General features: G+C 37.7%; 4 protein-coding genes and 1 long non-coding RNA gene across 7 annotated transcripts in view; 2 read left to right on the top strand and 3 right to left on the bottom strand.

Annotated features, from left to right (window-relative positions):
* The window catches only part of samd7 (sterile alpha motif domain containing 7), a 28,229-nt gene extending 17,246 nt beyond the window's left edge, over positions 1-10,983 (bottom strand). The window contains exon 1 of one of the 2 annotated variants that reach the window (XM_081598364.1): positions 10,898-10,983. The gene's annotated coding sequence lies outside the window, so the exon portion shown is untranslated. Of the gene's footprint in view, positions 1-3,908; positions 3,998-10,897 lie in introns of those variants that run through there. The other variant, XM_081598363.1, reaches the window with a different exon arrangement.
* Positions 433-2,486, top strand: LOC103479798 (apolipoprotein D-like). Its single transcript, XM_008434456.3, has 4 exons — positions 433-1,536; positions 1,614-1,735; positions 1,808-1,893; positions 2,006-2,486. The coding sequence occupies exons 1-4, from the start codon at positions 1,417-1,419 to the stop codon at positions 2,245-2,247; spliced, it is 570 nt and encodes a 189-aa protein (XP_008432678.1). The 5' UTR covers positions 433-1,416; the 3' UTR covers positions 2,248-2,486.
* On the bottom strand, positions 3,591-6,153 carry LOC103479803 (apolipoprotein D-like). The gene is made up of 4 exons (XM_008434463.3): positions 6,034-6,153; positions 4,105-4,226; positions 3,909-3,997; positions 3,591-3,832 (listed from the first exon to the last, which is right to left on the bottom strand). The coding sequence occupies exons 1-4, from the start codon at positions 6,151-6,153 to the stop codon at positions 3,591-3,593; spliced, it is 573 nt and encodes a 190-aa protein (XP_008432685.2).
* On the top strand, positions 10,630-13,081 carry apoda.1 (apolipoprotein Da, duplicate 1). The gene is made up of 5 exons (XM_008434462.3): positions 10,630-10,763; positions 10,887-11,015; positions 11,809-11,930; positions 12,035-12,120; positions 12,209-13,081. The coding sequence occupies exons 2-5, from the start codon at positions 10,899-10,901 to the stop codon at positions 12,442-12,444; spliced, it is 561 nt and encodes a 186-aa protein (XP_008432684.1). The 5' UTR covers positions 10,630-10,763; positions 10,887-10,898; the 3' UTR covers positions 12,445-13,081.
* A 576-nt stretch (positions 13,082-13,657) lies between these two features.
* LOC103479801 (uncharacterized) overlaps positions 13,658-16,117 on the bottom strand; it is a 46,905-nt gene continuing 44,445 nt past the window's right edge. For both annotated transcript variants that reach the window (XR_014084285.1, XR_535992.3), the window contains one exon: positions 13,658-14,381. This is a non-coding gene — a long non-coding RNA (uncharacterized LOC103479801). The remainder of the gene's footprint in view (positions 14,382-16,117) is intronic.

The following is a 16,117-nucleotide window of genomic DNA, read 5'->3' as shown; positions in this document are numbered from 1 at the left end:
ATTTTTATATTTTTTACCTTTGCATTCACAAACTTACCTTTAACTTACCTTCAGGTACTACTTTACACCTTAATTTCCACACATTGGGGGAATAAGGAACATTTCCATTCTACATCATAATATAAATATCTATATTGTTCCAACAGGAGCCATAAAGGTTTGATAATGTATAAGATTTTTATTTTATTCATAATTTTGACAAATTTTAATTTATTTTACCTTAAAACTGTTACAAAATACAAAATTTGGAAATCATATTTACATTATATTTTAGCTCCTGACTCATTTTTGATAATGTTCTCATTGCAGATTTTCACATATTATGTATCTCCTTATTAATAAGCTAGAAATATATCTTTTCTTTTTAGACATACATACATACATACATTTTCTTGCATCCTTATCCCTCAGTGGGGTCGGGAGGGTTGCTGGTGCCCATCTCCAGCTAACGTTCCGAGCGAGAGGCAGGGTAACCCTGGACAGGTCGCCAGTCTGTCGCAGGGCAACACAGAGACACACAGGACAAACAACCATGCACACACACACTCACACCTAGGGGCAATTTGGAAAGGCCAATTAACCTGACAGTCATGTTTTTGGACTGTGGGAGGAAACCGGAGTACCCAGAGAAACCCACGCATTCACAGGGAGAACATGCAAACTCCATGCAGAAAGACCGGGCCAGGAATTGAACCCAGAACCTTCTTGCAGCAAGGCAACAGCTCTACCAACTGCGCCACTGTGCAGCCCTTGACATACATATTAACCTATTTAAAATGTCTTTCTTATATCCTTTTTGAAAGCTAAAGCTCATCTTGTTACCATTTAATTTAACTTATTTTTTTGGTAATTCTTTTTCTAATTGGACATGAAAGATTTGCCAAAATGAAAACAGTCCAGGTTTTATTATTTGCCTGCTCATATTAATATTTTTATCTTTAAATCTAACAAAATTGGACAGAAGCATGAAAAAAAAGAAAAGAAATTACGAAGGCAATAAAAGGACTGAGAAAACTATTATGGAACAAAGCATGTGACTATGCTTTCAAATGCATAGTTACATGCATGTGGAACCTCACAGATGATGTCTGTAATCTACACAGTTACCTAAAGTAATGAAAACATATTTGTTCAGCAGCCAAGGTCTGTGTTTGGTAACAATCCGTCTATCTTGACATGAACAGGTGCCAAAAATCTCACACCTTTATGAAACCAAAACGTGACATGCAGATCAGATCTGGGGTCAGCAGTCGACCTCCACTATAAATACATCAACACAACGCTAAACGTCACTGGTGCCCAGTAGAACAGGCAGGAAACAACTGGGATTTACTCCTGGATTTTACTCTCGCGATTCTCCTTTGGTGTAAATTTAGGTAAAATTCAGAATCTACTTTTTTAAGGTTTTGCAGAAAGATGAAGCTCCTCCAGGTGTTTTCTTTCACTCTGCTGTCCGTCCTGGCGGCCAACGCTCAGGTCATCATGCCTGACAGATGCCCCAGCGCTGCTGTTCAGCAGAAGTTTGATGCCGCCAGGGTGAGAAATCCTTTAGATGAAGCAGCAGAGCAGTTTGTGGCTTTGTGTTGACTGTGAATCTGCTTGTTGTGTCGCAGTATCTTGGTAAATGGTTTGAAATCCAGCGGATGCCCCACACCTTCCAGAGCGGCCAGTGCAGCACCGCCACCTACAGCCTGGAGAGTCCTGGTGTTGTCGGAGTCGTCAACAGGGAGCTGCTGTGAGATTTACTCACTCTCACTGGATCAGACGCATCTATAAACACTGTTTTAAGATTTTTATTTAATTTCAGTGCAAATGGGACCATTGATGTGATCACCGGCATCGCCAAACCCGACCCCATTGAGCCCGCCAAGCTGCTGGTCTACTTCTTTGAGGGTACAGGCCCTCGTTTGGTTTCCACGCTTATTTTAATCTCGTTTTAGTTGTGTCTAATCCCGCTGCAGGTGGAGGTTTACTCACAGCCTGCTGTGTCTCTTTGCCCCTCCAGACTCTCCTCCGTCTCCTTACTGGGTTCTGTCCACAGACTACGACAACTACGCTCTGGTCTACAGCTGCACCGACCTCGGCGTGCTCCACGTCGACTTTGTGTGGATCCTGAGCAGGAAGCCCACTCTGCCCGACCAGACGCTGGAGGAGCTGCACGGCGTCCTGCGGTCCATCGGAGTCAGCGTGGACAAGCTGCTGGTCACCAACCAGGACACAGATTACTGCAGCCCCATGAACCAGTAGACTGAGATTATGGAGTTTGTATTTATCGATGCACAATCTTTATTTCAGATTGATTTAATAAACTTGTGTGTCTAAAACAAACAATGTGGGTTTCAGTGGTGTTCTACATTTTTTTACGTTTATGTTTTTTTAATTGAAAGTGTCGCTTCAGAACATAAAAGGTAAACTACAATTAATGTTGAGCGTTGCCAACTAAAAATCATACATGGACACGTTTTGTTTTTATTATTTTCACCAAAAACAGAAAAAAATTTGTGAGGTTGAAAATACTTTTCGCAGAATTGTATCTTCCACTCTGTGGATAAAATGGATGATGAATCAAAATCTTTAGATCCAGTTCTTCTTTATAAAGCTACGTTCATTAAGTGAATCATTAATGACTGAAAATTTTGTGTAAAACGACTTAAATATTTCTGTAACATTCTGGATAAAGTTTGACTGCTGCATTTTATTTGCAAAAATGTAATTCCTATTAAATAAACTTCATGACACATGTAGTCATTTGTTCCATGAAGGTTTTATGAACAAGCTTATTACATTAAATAATACCTGAAGGACATTTGACTCCAAGATGCTGTGATGGTGAAACAATCCAGCCTTAGGATAATGAAATGCCTGTTTAAAGAGCATCAGATAAATTTTGTTCATCTTGAGAAGCGACAGGATTTTCTTTATTTGAATTGATTGACTCTAAAACTTATATTAGACATTTTTTAAGCCCATTTCACCTTTAAACTCTACTGCCATCAAAAAAATAAAAATAAATCTAATTAAATGCAAGTTATTTAACGACGTTAATTTTTAAATCAATATCAGGTGAAAACTGGCTATAAATCTTTATTTACAAATCAAGTTTTTTTTTCCTATTCTACCATGCAACCGCTTATGTTTTGCCATCCTACTGAAGGATTAAGGCTGTGTTAATTAATGCTTGTACTTTTGTAATAATGGTATTTATTGTTTTATATTTATTGACAGAATTGACATATTTTGCATTTTAACTTTTCGTCATTATTTAGCCTTTTACTTGTTTTAAGCAGGATCAAATTTCAATTTCTCCAGAGATAACTTTAAAGAAAATAGACAATTATTTACAGCAATGTATCTTTTTCTTGCCAAATAAATCAATTTGACTTAAAGATATAAAAATAAGTCTTTTACAGTTTAAACTGAATGTTAAATGCAACCACTGAACCAAAATAATGAATAAAAAAAATGCCTTTTTTAGGATGCAGGAATCAGGAATTTTATTTCCACAAAATAAAATACAAACACGTAGAAGACACATTTCTTTAAATAAGATGAGGCTCGTCATAGAGACGCTTTTTGAACACAACCCCGTCTCACTGGTACATGGGACTGCAGTACGTCTCGTCCTGAATGGTGGCGACCATCTTGTCCACGCTGACGCCGATGGAGGACAGGATGCTGAGCAGGTACTCAGTGGTCTCTTTGGGCAGAGTGGGCTGCCTGCTCAGGATCCAGGCCAGGTCCATGTGGAACAGGCCGAAGTCCGTGCAGCTGTAGATCAGAGCGTAGCTGTCGTAGTCGGTGGACAGAACCCAGTACGAACCCCGAAGAATGCCTGGAGTCATTGCAGCAGCAGGAGGATTTTAAATAACTTCAATAAATACACTCGTTTCTGAAAGAAAATTGTTTACCTTCAGAGAAGGAGACCTCCAGCTTGGCCGGCTCAGCAGGGTCCTTCACTTCAGCTGTGCCAAAAGCAGAACTAACGATTTCATTGTCACTGCAGGTTAAAAATAAAAAAAAGTAAATCAGTTCTGTTCAGGATTATAGGCCGCAGGACTTTGTTTGACTGATGATGTTCAAAAACAAGCAGGAAGTTTAACTCACAGCAGCTCTCTGTTTACGACTCCGATGACTCCGGGACTCTGCAGGCTGTAGTCGCCGGTGGCACATTCACCTTTCTGGTAGGTTGATGGCAGCTTCTGGATCTCAAACCATTTACCAAGATACTGAATAGGAACCACAGTTATTAAACTTCAAACATAAAGAAAACATTTAGCTTAGTTACAAAACAGGACTTCTGAGTAGGCCTGTCACGATAACAAATTTTGCTGGACGATTAATTGTCTAAAAAAATTATTGCGATAAACGATAATATTGTTTCAAGACCTTTTGACACTGATTTAATGGAAATGACTAATAATGCATGCGATTTCCTGCCATAGATAGATGCACTTTATTTTGAAAAGAACACATAACACTTGAACTGATAAACTAAATAAACAAAACAACCAAAAACAAAAATAAAATGGATTCTCAGTCTCCATTAATAAAAAATGTACTTGAATAAAAACTAAACAACATAAAGCCAAAGTGGAAATAAATACTGCATTCAACCAAAAGAGTGCAGATTATGAAGTCTGTATACTATATTGCTCTTCAGTAATCACTAGATTTAAGTAGAGAAGATGGGCACATCCCACTACCTGATGCAAATAGTTCATACTACACCATTTTTGCCCCTATTTTCCCCTTACGACAATCTTAGATCGTTGGCCGATCTAAGATTGTCGCTGGTGATTTCGAAACCGATCATCCTGTAGTGTGAGGTGTGTTAGGGTAGATCGTAGTGGCTGCTCTGATCTAAATCAGGGGTTTTCCCCGACTGGGAGCTTAACGCTAAATGTGACAGGAAGCCAATCAGAAAGCGCGATTCTCCTCCTGCTTTCTGAGGGGAAATTACGGAGGGGAATCCCAAACAGCTGACACAGCGCAACCCAAAGTGCAGCGGACATCGGAGATGATATGTGGAAACAACATTAATGTTTATTGAACATTTAGTGCAAAGAATATAGAAATGACAAGGGGAGGAGTTGGAGCCAAAATGCTACCGCAGTTGATAAACGCGGTAAGTTTTCAGATATTCTTCGTTAACGTGACATAAATAGGTTATAATGATTTTCATTAAGTCAGGACTTTACGCTGATGCTAGCCACATGCATCACAGGTAGATTCTAGTAAAGCATTAATGCCTGATTTTAAAATTAGTTAACTGGACTTGTAGCCATTATTTTGTGACCTTGTGGATGGACACCACACGGCACAATTGCACCCAATCGAACCGTTATACTTCTGACTTCTGTCGGCTAATGTGTCTCTCAGGGTTTGAAAATGGGCCGACAACTCATGTAGTGTGCGCTGGACATTAGACTAAGGAAATGAGGAAGGGAGGGTCAGTGGAGAGCACCGGAGCTGAGTCTTTTTTCATTCAGTGTCATCAACAGAAAGAGTAAAAGGCAGGAAGAGACGATAAAGATGATAATTAAAATGAGGTCGATAGGTTTCACTTATCGTGCGATTAATTGATTCATCGTTTATCGCGACAGGCCTACTTCTGAGTTTGTCCACATCATCAGAGTGGTGTATAAATACTTGCGTTTAGTTGAGTACGTTTCTGGGAAATACTTACTTAATATTTGACTTTTATTTCAGTAATTTTAATTTGAAGTATCGTTACTATTAGTTGAGTAAAATTTCTGGATTCTCTTCACTGAACAAAGGACAAACGTTTTAACCAAAAATTCACCTGATAAAGACACTTATTAGACTTTTTCTTGTTTGTTTTTTTGAAAGGAGCTGATTTAGAAAAATATTTATTTTGCCTTATTTTATTATTTTCACTTTGGTCTTTACTTTTTATTTCATTTCTTGGCTATTTTCTACTATTACTTGAGAAAAAATACGTTAAAGTAGTGCTGCTCTTACTTGAGTACAATTTTTTGGTTACTTTACCAGATCAGATAAAACTTTGCTCACCCTGGCAGCATCAAAGTTGGGCTGGACTGCAGGATTGGGACATTTGCCAGACCTAAAAAGCTGGGCGCCGCCTCCAGCAGCAAGCAGCATAGTCAAAGTAAGAATCTGCACAGCGTTCATGTTATCGCCTCAGTCTGCAGAGAGTAAAACAGAAAACAGCAGCTGAAAGACGAGGCAAAATCCAGCTGCTTCAGGAAGGTGTGTTCTGCAGGAGTGACCATGTCCCGTTTCTGGAGGCTTTTAAAGACCCAAACGTTTCCCGTCTTCAGCCCCTCCTTGTCCTTTGGTGAAGTGGGAGCTGGGACCTGCTCAAATGAAACACCAAAGATATTCAGCTCCACAAAGTTTGGTTACATCATTAGCCTGCTACATAACAAACTTATCTGGACTTGTCTCGAGTAGCTTTAGACGTCTATTTAAGAAAAACAACATTTGACTGTAATTCTAATTTCTGTGAAGGCTGCAGATTCTTGCGAGCAGGCTCACATTTTAGGGAATGTTTTTTAAAATTAAATTTGACTGCCTGTTTGCGTCATAACCTGAAATAAAGTTAGCATAGTTCTTTTTTATAAAAGTAAAATCTCCAATGTAAAAATATATTTCAACTTTCAGACATTTTACAGACAAGATTTGTCATGTCATGACATTACGCATAAAAAAAGCATGTTGATGAAATGAAATATTAATCCAAAACCAAAACACACAAAAATGATTTTATTCCATTATTGTCTATTAATCTTCTGTGGTTTATTGAAACTTACGGAAAAGGCTTTCTCCTGACAAGATTTATATCCACTAAATTATGAAGTCTTAACTTCATAATTTATTTATCAACTGAAAGTTGATAAAACTTTAAGTAAAAATGGTTTGACTTTCAAGTATTTAACCCAAAATAAAAAAAAATAGAAACCTGCAGGGCTGGATTGCTCAGAAAACAAAACCAAACAAACAAAAGTTACATCAGTCCATGTAGCAGATTTTGTTTGTAAAATCTACAAAACATCTGTTCACCTGTTCTTCCCTGCTGTTTTTGCACTAGATTAGGACTATATCTGCTAATTAACATGACTGTTTCTATACTAGTTCAAGTATTTTTTATTTTTTTTGTGTGGATGAAACTGAAACGAAACTTTGCTATAGAATAAAAGGGAGACAGATATTTCTTCTAAAAATCAATGCTGCTTCGTTAGGCTTCAAGTGGAAAGTGGAAAGTTTTAAAATGATGATAAAATCTTCCAGCTGCATGCTCAACATATTTATTGAACTGAAAGGAAATTTCACCTGAGGCCTGACCTTCTGCTTTGAAAACATCCAGAGCCAAAAGGCTTTTAGCGTTGGTGGACGGGTTTTAATCATAAAGCGAAATGCTTTGCAGTTAATGGATAACGAGCGAGACGTTACACAACCGAGACACATGACTGACTGGCTTCAAGGTAAATAAACTTAGATAACACAAATCTGTTGAGATTAGGCTTGTTAAATAATTTACTCTTGTTGAACACATTCTAATCTAAAACTAACAACATGTTTTCTAAAGAATTATTTTGATTTTGTCTCAAATAAAGAAAGCCAGTTATGTCAGTAGCATAGCTAAAAGGGTGCAAAAAGAAAAATTAATCAAACTAAGCTTTTCCTGTTTTAGGTCAGTTATTATTAAATTATTTCTTGTTGCTCTTTTTTTTTTTTTTAGAGTCAATCAAAAAAAAAGTACAATATACAATTCTTATTATACATATACACCTATAAATACACTTACCAATGTAATACTGAAAAAATAGTGAATAAAAAATAAATTAAAAACAATTGTGATGCACAAGTTTCAGCCCTTTTTTGCTGCTTTTTCAACTAAAGGGAGAAGAATTAAATTAAAAATTAAATTAAGACAACAAACTCAACCCTCCTTCGCATCTCAGATCCCCAAATTCCATCCCCCATATATTCATAACCAAAGCAACAGAGCTCAATGACGGGCACTTGGTCAAAACCTCCCTAAATGTTAATTTTAATTCAGAGGTTTGCATGCGTCTCTTTTGTTTTAGCTGAAAAAAGCTTTTTACAAAAGTTTGCTGGGATTTTGGCCCATCCCCGCTGGCTGAACTGGTGTAACTGGTTCTGGTTTCTAGGATGTCTTTGCTCCAACACTCTTTTACACTCATACCTAGAATTGCAGATGGTGATAAATCCAAAACACAGATCTTGTTGTCTTGAGTCATTGTCAGTTTGCAACGTCCTGATTTCCACATGTTTTTTCCTCATAGTGCCATTTAGTTTGTGATGCGCAGCAAAATAAAATCTGATGCTGCAGCTCCTGTACAACACAGAGACGACGGTGTTTGCAACCTTGCAAGCTTTCCTCCTAAACTTCTATGAAGTCGTTTCTTCTGTATTAGAAGCACCTCTTTATTTGTCCACTTTTAAAAGTCTTCTTAAAACACATTTTTATTTCTTGGCATTTAACACACCTCCGTTCTCACTTCTGTTTTAGCATTTTTTTTTGTCTTAACCACCTTAACCAATAACCATCCGAGCAGTCGGTTCAGTGAGACAGATCGTCCTCGAGGTTTTGACCTCAGTCATCCCTCAGCAGCAGGAAACATTCTCAAGCTCTAGTGCACGTGTGTCGCTGCTCACTTTCAGGGTTTTCCGTCCTCCCTCTGTGGTAATGCACAGTTTGTATATGTGTGCACAGCTGCAGGGACATCAGCAGCAGCATGGCTGCATACGCGCTGGCATGTGAGTCTTTACCGCAGCTGTTACACAACATTTTCTTTTAGGTGCGGAGCTGAAATGTGAACCAGCAACATTTTGCTGAACCCAAATCCAAGTTTTATTTATTTATTTATTTTGGTCAATGAAATAAACTTTTATGCCTTCAATTAAAGGCTAGAAGATAAAATTAAGTCTTTTTTTAAGGTTTGAAAACTTTCTTTTTGGATGAAAATTGAAAACAAGTGCCTGATCATGAAAAGTCAATGTGAGGATATTGTTTAATTTCCGAAAGGTCCGCTGATCATTTAACATTAAAGCTCCTCTGCTGCCCTCTAGTGGACAAAAACACAGAGCAGATTTTCATCTCTTACAATCTAAAAAATGTTCTGTTGTATGTGTATGATTAATTCAACAAAACCCCCAACCTAATTTTAGTATTTCAAGCAATAAACTGTTTCAGCAGAAACAGAACAACAGATCCCCTTTGCACAGTCATATTCACAAACCATAACATCATAGGTACAGAGGGTTTCCCTAAGTATACCTCTGGATGAAAGTCACAGGAATATGATAATTGCCTGTTAACGTATTGAACTCTTAAACTGGAGTACCTGGAGAGAACCCACTCATGCACTAGGAGAATAACTCCATGCAGGGATTCAAACATACTGAAACATAATTGAAACAACCCTGCAATTATGAAACCTCACGGGACAGAAAACCAGCACAAAAATGAAAATCCAAACTCAACCTTACGATAAGATTAAAAATGACCAAAACTCTCCTCCGAATCCACCTTTGCATGCTGCATCTTTAATATGTTTCTCAGCTCTTTGATATTTCCTCATTATCCTGCAGCCCGTTTTGCTGTGCGCTCGCTTCTTTCCTTGATCTTCTGACCAGTCGAGCTCATTGCCTCCATCCGGGCAGAAAGCAGCCGCCGCTGCTTTAACCGGGCTTTGATGTGTCTGGCTGCAGCTAACAAGTCATTCCTCCCCGAAATACAAGCTGGATATATTAGCTGGAAATTGAGCCTTTTGATCTTTTTTCTTCTTTAGTTTAATCTTGTTTGTTGCCAGAGGGTTTTGTCTGGAAGCAGACAGCACTTAATAGATTTCTGCATGTAAAATCACTGTGTTTATTTTAGAGTATTTGTGTTATCAAACAGCAACAGGACCTTACAGATAATGAAATGTCAGGTTACTGACTCAGGTTCTAGCAGACACGTCTTATTCTTATGGTATCTAAAGTTTCCTTGGAAATTATTTAAAGTTTTTAACCTGGTTTCTGAAATTTGCTGCACAAAATCCATGGAGATGGGGAGATGTGAGTAAATTCAGTTTCGGACTGCTGAGCTGAAGAGGAATAAATGTTGAACTTGAATCTTAAAGAGTTTTAAAAAGTGTATCTTAAGCAACCACGTTACTAAAAGGTTTACATTTTTGACATTTGTTTTTCAGTTGAACTGAATATGACCATCCTCTTCACAAAATTGTCTTGGGAAGGCAGAGCATTTTCAGTCAGAGGCATCTTCATCTCCAGTGCAGTACAGACTGCTGCAGAGATGCCAACAGCCATCATGATCTTCAATAACTCTTTGAAGAATCTAAATTAACAAGTTATAACAACACTTAATTTCCCTTTGGGATTAGTAAAGTATTTTTGAATTTTAATATGCCTCACAATAAATAAGGAAAAAAAAAATCTTTGAAATAATTGAAAAAACCTGGGGTATGCACACTTCTGACTGTAGATAAATCAGTGGAAAAATCTGAAAAAAAGAGAACAAAAAAAGCACAAGTTCCCATCTCTTCTGATAACTTTGTGACATTCCAGCCGGAGCGTCACCCATGACTCTAATTTGGTAATAACCGACTTTGCGCCGGTAATAAAACTGGAGAAAGACAAAGAATCGCATTGATTTCAGGGATGTGCAAAAACTTTGTGAAGAGCAACATCTCTGAGTCAAACCCTGAGATCTCTGAGGAGAGAACACGGATCCACAAAGAAGAACGAAACCGGTAAGACAAATTTACTTCCTCTGACCAACTTAAACAATCCTTTACTGATTTTAAAATGTGTAATGTTTGTAGAATGGAAGTGAATAACAGCAGCTTTTGTTGTTTTTCTGCATGATAACACAGCCTGCTCTTACCATGAGGGTGTTTCTGTCTTCGATTCTTGTGCTGGTAATCCCCATCATTCGGGCTCAGGTTCCCCACTGGGGTCCATGTCCAGAACCAGAAGTCCAGCCCGCCTTCATCCTTAAACAGGTAACAGAGGATGAGTCCAAAATGTCTTTGAATGACCCGATTTTTTAAAAAGTTTCAACAGCAGTCAAGTCTCACAATTTAAGTTGCTTTTTCTTTTCTTTTTCTTACGAGACATTAGATATAAACATCATTAAAAATATTGCGAAACTCTATCCTGGTGTCTTTTAAAAACAATTTTACAATAGAGCAAATATTAGTGGTGTTAATATTTTTAAAACCTTTTTGAAAAAGTGAATTTAAAGTGTTTCTGCAAATCTACTCGCCGTCTAAACTGAGAAATTATTATTACATGTTAAAATTTTACAAGTCATGCTTCACATTACAAAACGCCGGGAATGCATTTATCTGCAGCTGTTAAAAATAATAAAATCTCACTGTGGTAACGGGTTGTGTGTGAAAATGACATTAAATGAGATGGAATACGTTGAAAAATTAATATGCAGTATTTCAAAATCAAAAATAGTTCATGCATTTCTCCTATTTTATCACAAAGAAGCAACATCTCATCATTTTATCTGTTCTCAAAGAGTGCACAAACTACTATTTAACTGAAATAAAACATGAAGTGATGCTTTAAGTGCAGACTTACTAAGATATTCTCTACTATATTGTCCTTGAGGGGGAAAAAAACGAGAGTGCAGGTTACTTAATGACTTTCCACTGCAGATACAGAGCCTGAAAGCTAACCTGTCGCATGTTTCTGTAAACCCATTACAGTATGCAGATTTATTCATAGTCTCCTCTCACGTCGCTCTAAATTGCCTCTGAACCCGTGTGTCCCTGGCCCTCGCAGTTCATGGGGAGATGGTTTGAAATTGCCAAGCTGCCGGCCCAGTTTGAGAAGGGCCGCTGCATCGAGACCAATTTCACTCTGACGACGGACAACTCCATTCGAGTGGTCAGCTCGGAAATACTGTGAGTCACTGCGAGCGGGAACCTTGTGGAAATGTGTCAGGAGGCGCTTGTTGGCACCGTTTAGCGCTGCGTAAAAACTCTGTGTGTGTGTTTGTGTGTGTCAGAAAAGGAGAGGTGAGGAAAATCGTGGGGACCGGAGTGATAGAGGACCCAAAGAATCCAGCTAAACTGGGAATAACCTACTCCTACGGTCAGCGGCAATACATCGGAGTAAAAATAATCACTTCTTGCTTATGCTCTGACCTTTGACTTTTACTCTCCGTGTCTATTCGACGTAGTCCTCCCTTACTCCCCTTACTGGATCCTATCCACTGACTACGTGAACTTTGCCCTGGTGTACTCCTGCACGGACATCCTCAGGCTCTTCCACGTGGACTTCGCCTGGATCCTGGGCCGCACCCGCAGCCTGCCGGACGCCACCGTGGAGAAGGCCAGGGAGACCTTCGCCACCAACAACATCGACGTGACCCGGATGATCCCCAGCAGGCAGCAGGGATGTGACAAAACGCTCTGAGGCTGCGGCGGAAAAGCAACACAAGATGGCGCCGTTGCTGGGGGAAAAAGAAAAATGAGTGCAGATATTTTCTCTTTATTTCTACAGAGAAGAGTTTTAATATTTTATAGCAGTTGTAATGAATAGCGTAATCTCAGCTGTTTGCTCGCTGATTAAAGTACATAATCTGATATGAGAACGCTTTATGTTCATCTGGAAAAATATTTGCCAAAACATTTTGCCTTTTTTAATCAGACACATCTCTTATTAGACAAGCCTCAGTGGAGTAGATTAATTTTATTAGAAGGAAACAGTTGGTTTTTTGGGGGTTTTTTTTCAGTGAAAACACATGATACTGATTGCTCTATTTGTCTCTCAAACTGCAAACACGAAGGATCTCATTAGTCCTGTTAGAGTTAGGAAAACATGTGATCTCTGTTGATTTAGAGACAAATTAACGTGAAGCATTTTCCTGGGATTATTCACCTCGACCAGATGCCAGCTTTGTTTTTGATGACTGATATAAAACCTTCGTGGAAAATGTATCAAACTGCAGAATATGATCTATGGAAGCCTAAACAGTAAAATGTACAACTTGGAACAGTCTTCAATTAAACAATTTGCACAAGAGAATAAAAATCTTTGTTTTGAAAGTAAACCCTAGGTTTCAAAACAGTTAATATTTGATTAAATATTGAATCTCAGAAATTAAATAATTAAGCTTGCTGTAATTTTGTTGCCACTAACTGCTGCTTTTTATTTTTCATTATACACTTTTAAAACAATGTGTTCATGCTGACCAATTTACTGTCTCATTTACTTTTTGTTTGTAGCCAAGAACTCTTAGATTCCTATTGGCCTTTTACTTTAAAGAAAAAAAAAAGGCTATATATATTGAAGAATTATTTATAGTTAAGGTCAAGATTATTCACACACCTCCTGCAGGTTTTGGTTGAAATTATTTTTTTAAACTTTAATCAGTAAAAAGTAAATATGTTTTTTTTTGACTGATGTTCTTTTTACATTGTTTTATTTTCTTTTGAGACATACAAGCACCATTTCCTGTTGGCAAATAAACATTTTTGGTTGAATGAAAGTCATTTAAAAATGAAATCTGCAGTAATTTTGAGCTTAACTGTACCTGAGCTTTCAGACAAAGTAAATATAACATTGTTTTATAAACATTCAGCACTGCACTTTAGAGAAAAACTAACACCAAATCAATTACAAAAATAAAAAATAATAGACACCAAAAGTTTACTTATAATAGGTAGTTGTAAGTTCAACAGATGAAGTTTAATTATTGATTCACATTTAGAGATGTTTGCGCATAGAGGAAAAGATAATAGAGATCTGACTAAAATACAGCATTTTTCTTCAGTGCAGCGACTCGTGCACCTGTCTAACACTTTTGCTGTCTGGATTGCACAAACAAAACAGGACGCAGTTGTTTTTTGCTTTATGTTTGCATAAATTTCTGCTATATTGTTGTGGCAGTTTTCATTGTTCAGCATAATAAGGAGGGGAGCTGTCAGAGGCCACGCAGGTGGCGAAGAGCTGCGATGAATGATGCTCTCCAGGATGCATCGTGGTGGTTTTTCAGCAGCCGTGTGCAGAGTGCACTCTCTCTCTCTCTCACACACGCACACACACACACACAGCATAAACATCCATATTTCTCTTCAATAACTACACAATAACTCAACCTACAGAGGCTTCGAAGAGGCACACAATTATACATGAAAATGTAGATTTAATTAGATGAAACTTACAGATCACGCTTGCTAACTATTGACTCAGTCTGAACAGCTCTGTGGGCTTTCCACGGTGAGCAGGCCTGGGCTGAGTGGGAGTAAAGCCTGGATCATGGGGTACACAGCTCAGACGTGGCACTTACCCCCATAGAGAAGAACGTAAACTCCTCAGACATACAAAGAGGAGCTCTGCCAGCTTAAATACTGCAAAGAGAAGGCAGAAAATCCTCTTAAACAGTGTCAGGCTGCTAAAGCAAGCAGATACCAGGACAAAAATATTAAAATAAGTTCATAAAACTGGAATGTTTTGGCTTCAATTTATTTTATATAATAGATTAACAGTAGGTTGTGCATAATTGTGAATTAAAAAGTAAATGAACCATGGTTTCAAAAGGTAACACCAGCTCCTCTGAAAAGAAATAACTGGGGAAAAAAGTCCTGGATGGATAAATCTGTGGTTGATGATTCCTGATTATAAAGTAGTTCATCAGATAATTTAGGTGTTAATCAGGAGCCAAATTGCAGAAAGTTCATTAGGAGCTGCTGCGCAGAATAACAAGCTGTATACTGATTGAATCAGGAGCAGAGATTAGCAGCAGGAAGAGTTAATGATGGTCTAATAAAAGTAAGGGGCAGTGTTTTCTTCTCGTCTGTTGTTTCAACGCCGTTTTCTAAATGTGTTTTTTAGTTGTATTACCAGCAAAGAGCAGACTGGCTTTCCTGTTCCTGTGAGATGCATGTTTGCTGTCTGACGGGCTAGGGGAAGCAAACACTCATTTGCTTTGTTTTTTCCACATATGTAAAAAGGTAAGACAAACCAATCACAAGCCAAAACATACAAACATGCCGGACTAGTTAAAGATAATTCTTTAAATTTCAGGTCAAACAACAAATACTTCAAATGACACAAATACTAGTGTCTAATTCTATTTATTGAGGTATTAAATTCAACAACATGATATACTGCAGGAAAACATTGTGAAATAAACATTAATATTGCTTTGTTTAAAAACTATGTATTCATTTTCTTTGTGTTATTTTGGGTCTAAAAGAGCTGCATTTTTCTTATTTTGGAAAATACCACCAACAACTTTATGCAAATATGCTCTAAGAGAGAATTACTAGAAGTGGGGAGAATAAAGTAGCATTATTAATTATACTAAAGTATTCGACAATATTTGCAGGTGTTAGGATTCATAGCAAATAGCTAAAATATGTGAATACTTGATACCCCTGTTAAAAACGCTGAATACTTGATACCCCTGTTAAAAACGCTTATAGCAACTTATTTTAATCGTTCAAACATCAAATTTATTACCTTGATACACATAGGGAAAATAATCCAGGCACTTCCGCAGAAGGTAACGTCCACGGTCTTCCTTATATCCGCGCAGCCAATCAATGGCAAGGAAAATGAATGCCGCTCTTCGATTGGCTGCTTTGCAAATAATAGCGTGCCAGTAGCGTCCCAAATATGTATTTCTCCTTTCAAAGCTGCATTTTTTTTTAATAGTATAATAATTTGTAGTAAAACAAAACAAACAAGAGGATATTCATCAACACTATAGCACTATAAATTGTCTTTACCAACATGTTATCGAAAGCCGTCTAGAAAAAAAATCACCTGGAGGTATTGCTTTATTCCAAAGACTATATTATTTATAAAACAAATCTATATTTCAAGGTTTTTACTCACAAAAACCATAAATCAGAAGCCAAACTAACAAAAACAGAAAGACAAATCATAAAAGATCAGAATATGTTTGACGTGAATAATGAATGAATATTCTTGAAGTTTTTCTTCAACTCATTCAAACTTTGAAAGCTCAAAGATTTCCACAGACTTTTTCCAAGACCCTGTGGGGAAAAAAGTTATTTCATACCCGATATCCAACTCCTCCTCTGAGAAATGGGATGATAAATGGAAGAAGGAAAACAGG

Source organism: Poecilia reticulata, chromosome 17 (genome assembly GCF_904066995.2).
Source record: "Poecilia reticulata chromosome 17, P_reticulata-male-v2, whole genome shotgun sequence".
Lineage (NCBI taxonomy): Eukaryota > Metazoa > Chordata > Actinopteri > Cyprinodontiformes > Poeciliidae > Poecilia > Poecilia reticulata.
Note: the sequence above shows the minus strand (reverse complement) of the source record. Positions and strands in the feature narration are given on the sequence as shown.

What these genes read in the sequence shown, in the direction of transcription:
- LOC103479798 (XM_008434456.3), top strand. Translation starts at nt 1,417, where the DNA reads ATGAAGCTCCTCCAGGTGTTTTCTTTCACTCTGCTGTCCGTCCTGGCG. An exon ending in AGAAGTTTGATGCCGCCAGG is followed by an intron (nt 1,537 to 1,613) that starts GTGAGAAATCCT and finishes GTTGTGTCGCAG; the next exon opens with TATCTTGGTAAATGGTTTGA. An exon ending in GCTGGTCTACTTCTTTGAGG is followed by an intron (nt 1,894 to 2,005) that starts GTACAGGCCCTC and finishes TTGCCCCTCCAG; the next exon opens with ACTCTCCTCCGTCTCCTTAC.
- LOC103479803 (XM_008434463.3), bottom strand. Translation starts at nt 6,153, where the DNA reads ATGAACGCTGTGCAGATTCTTACTTTGACTATGCTGCTTGCTGCTGGA. An exon ending in CCAACTTTGATGCTGCCAGG is followed by an intron (nt 4,227 to 6,033) that starts GTGAGCAAAGTT and finishes GTTCCTATTCAG; the next exon opens with TATCTTGGTAAATGGTTTGA. An exon ending in GGAGGTCTCCTTCTCTGAAG is followed by an intron (nt 3,833 to 3,908) that starts GTAAACAATTTT and finishes CAATGACTCCAG; the next exon opens with GCATTCTTCGGGGTTCGTAC.
- apoda.1 (XM_008434462.3), top strand. Translation starts at nt 10,899, where the DNA reads ATGAGGGTGTTTCTGTCTTCGATTCTTGTGCTGGTAATCCCCATCATT. An exon ending in CCGCCTTCATCCTTAAACAG is followed by an intron (nt 11,016 to 11,808) that starts GTAACAGAGGAT and finishes TGGCCCTCGCAG; the next exon opens with TTCATGGGGAGATGGTTTGA. An exon ending in GGGAATAACCTACTCCTACG is followed by an intron (nt 12,121 to 12,208) that starts GTCAGCGGCAAT and finishes TATTCGACGTAG; the next exon opens with TCCTCCCTTACTCCCCTTAC.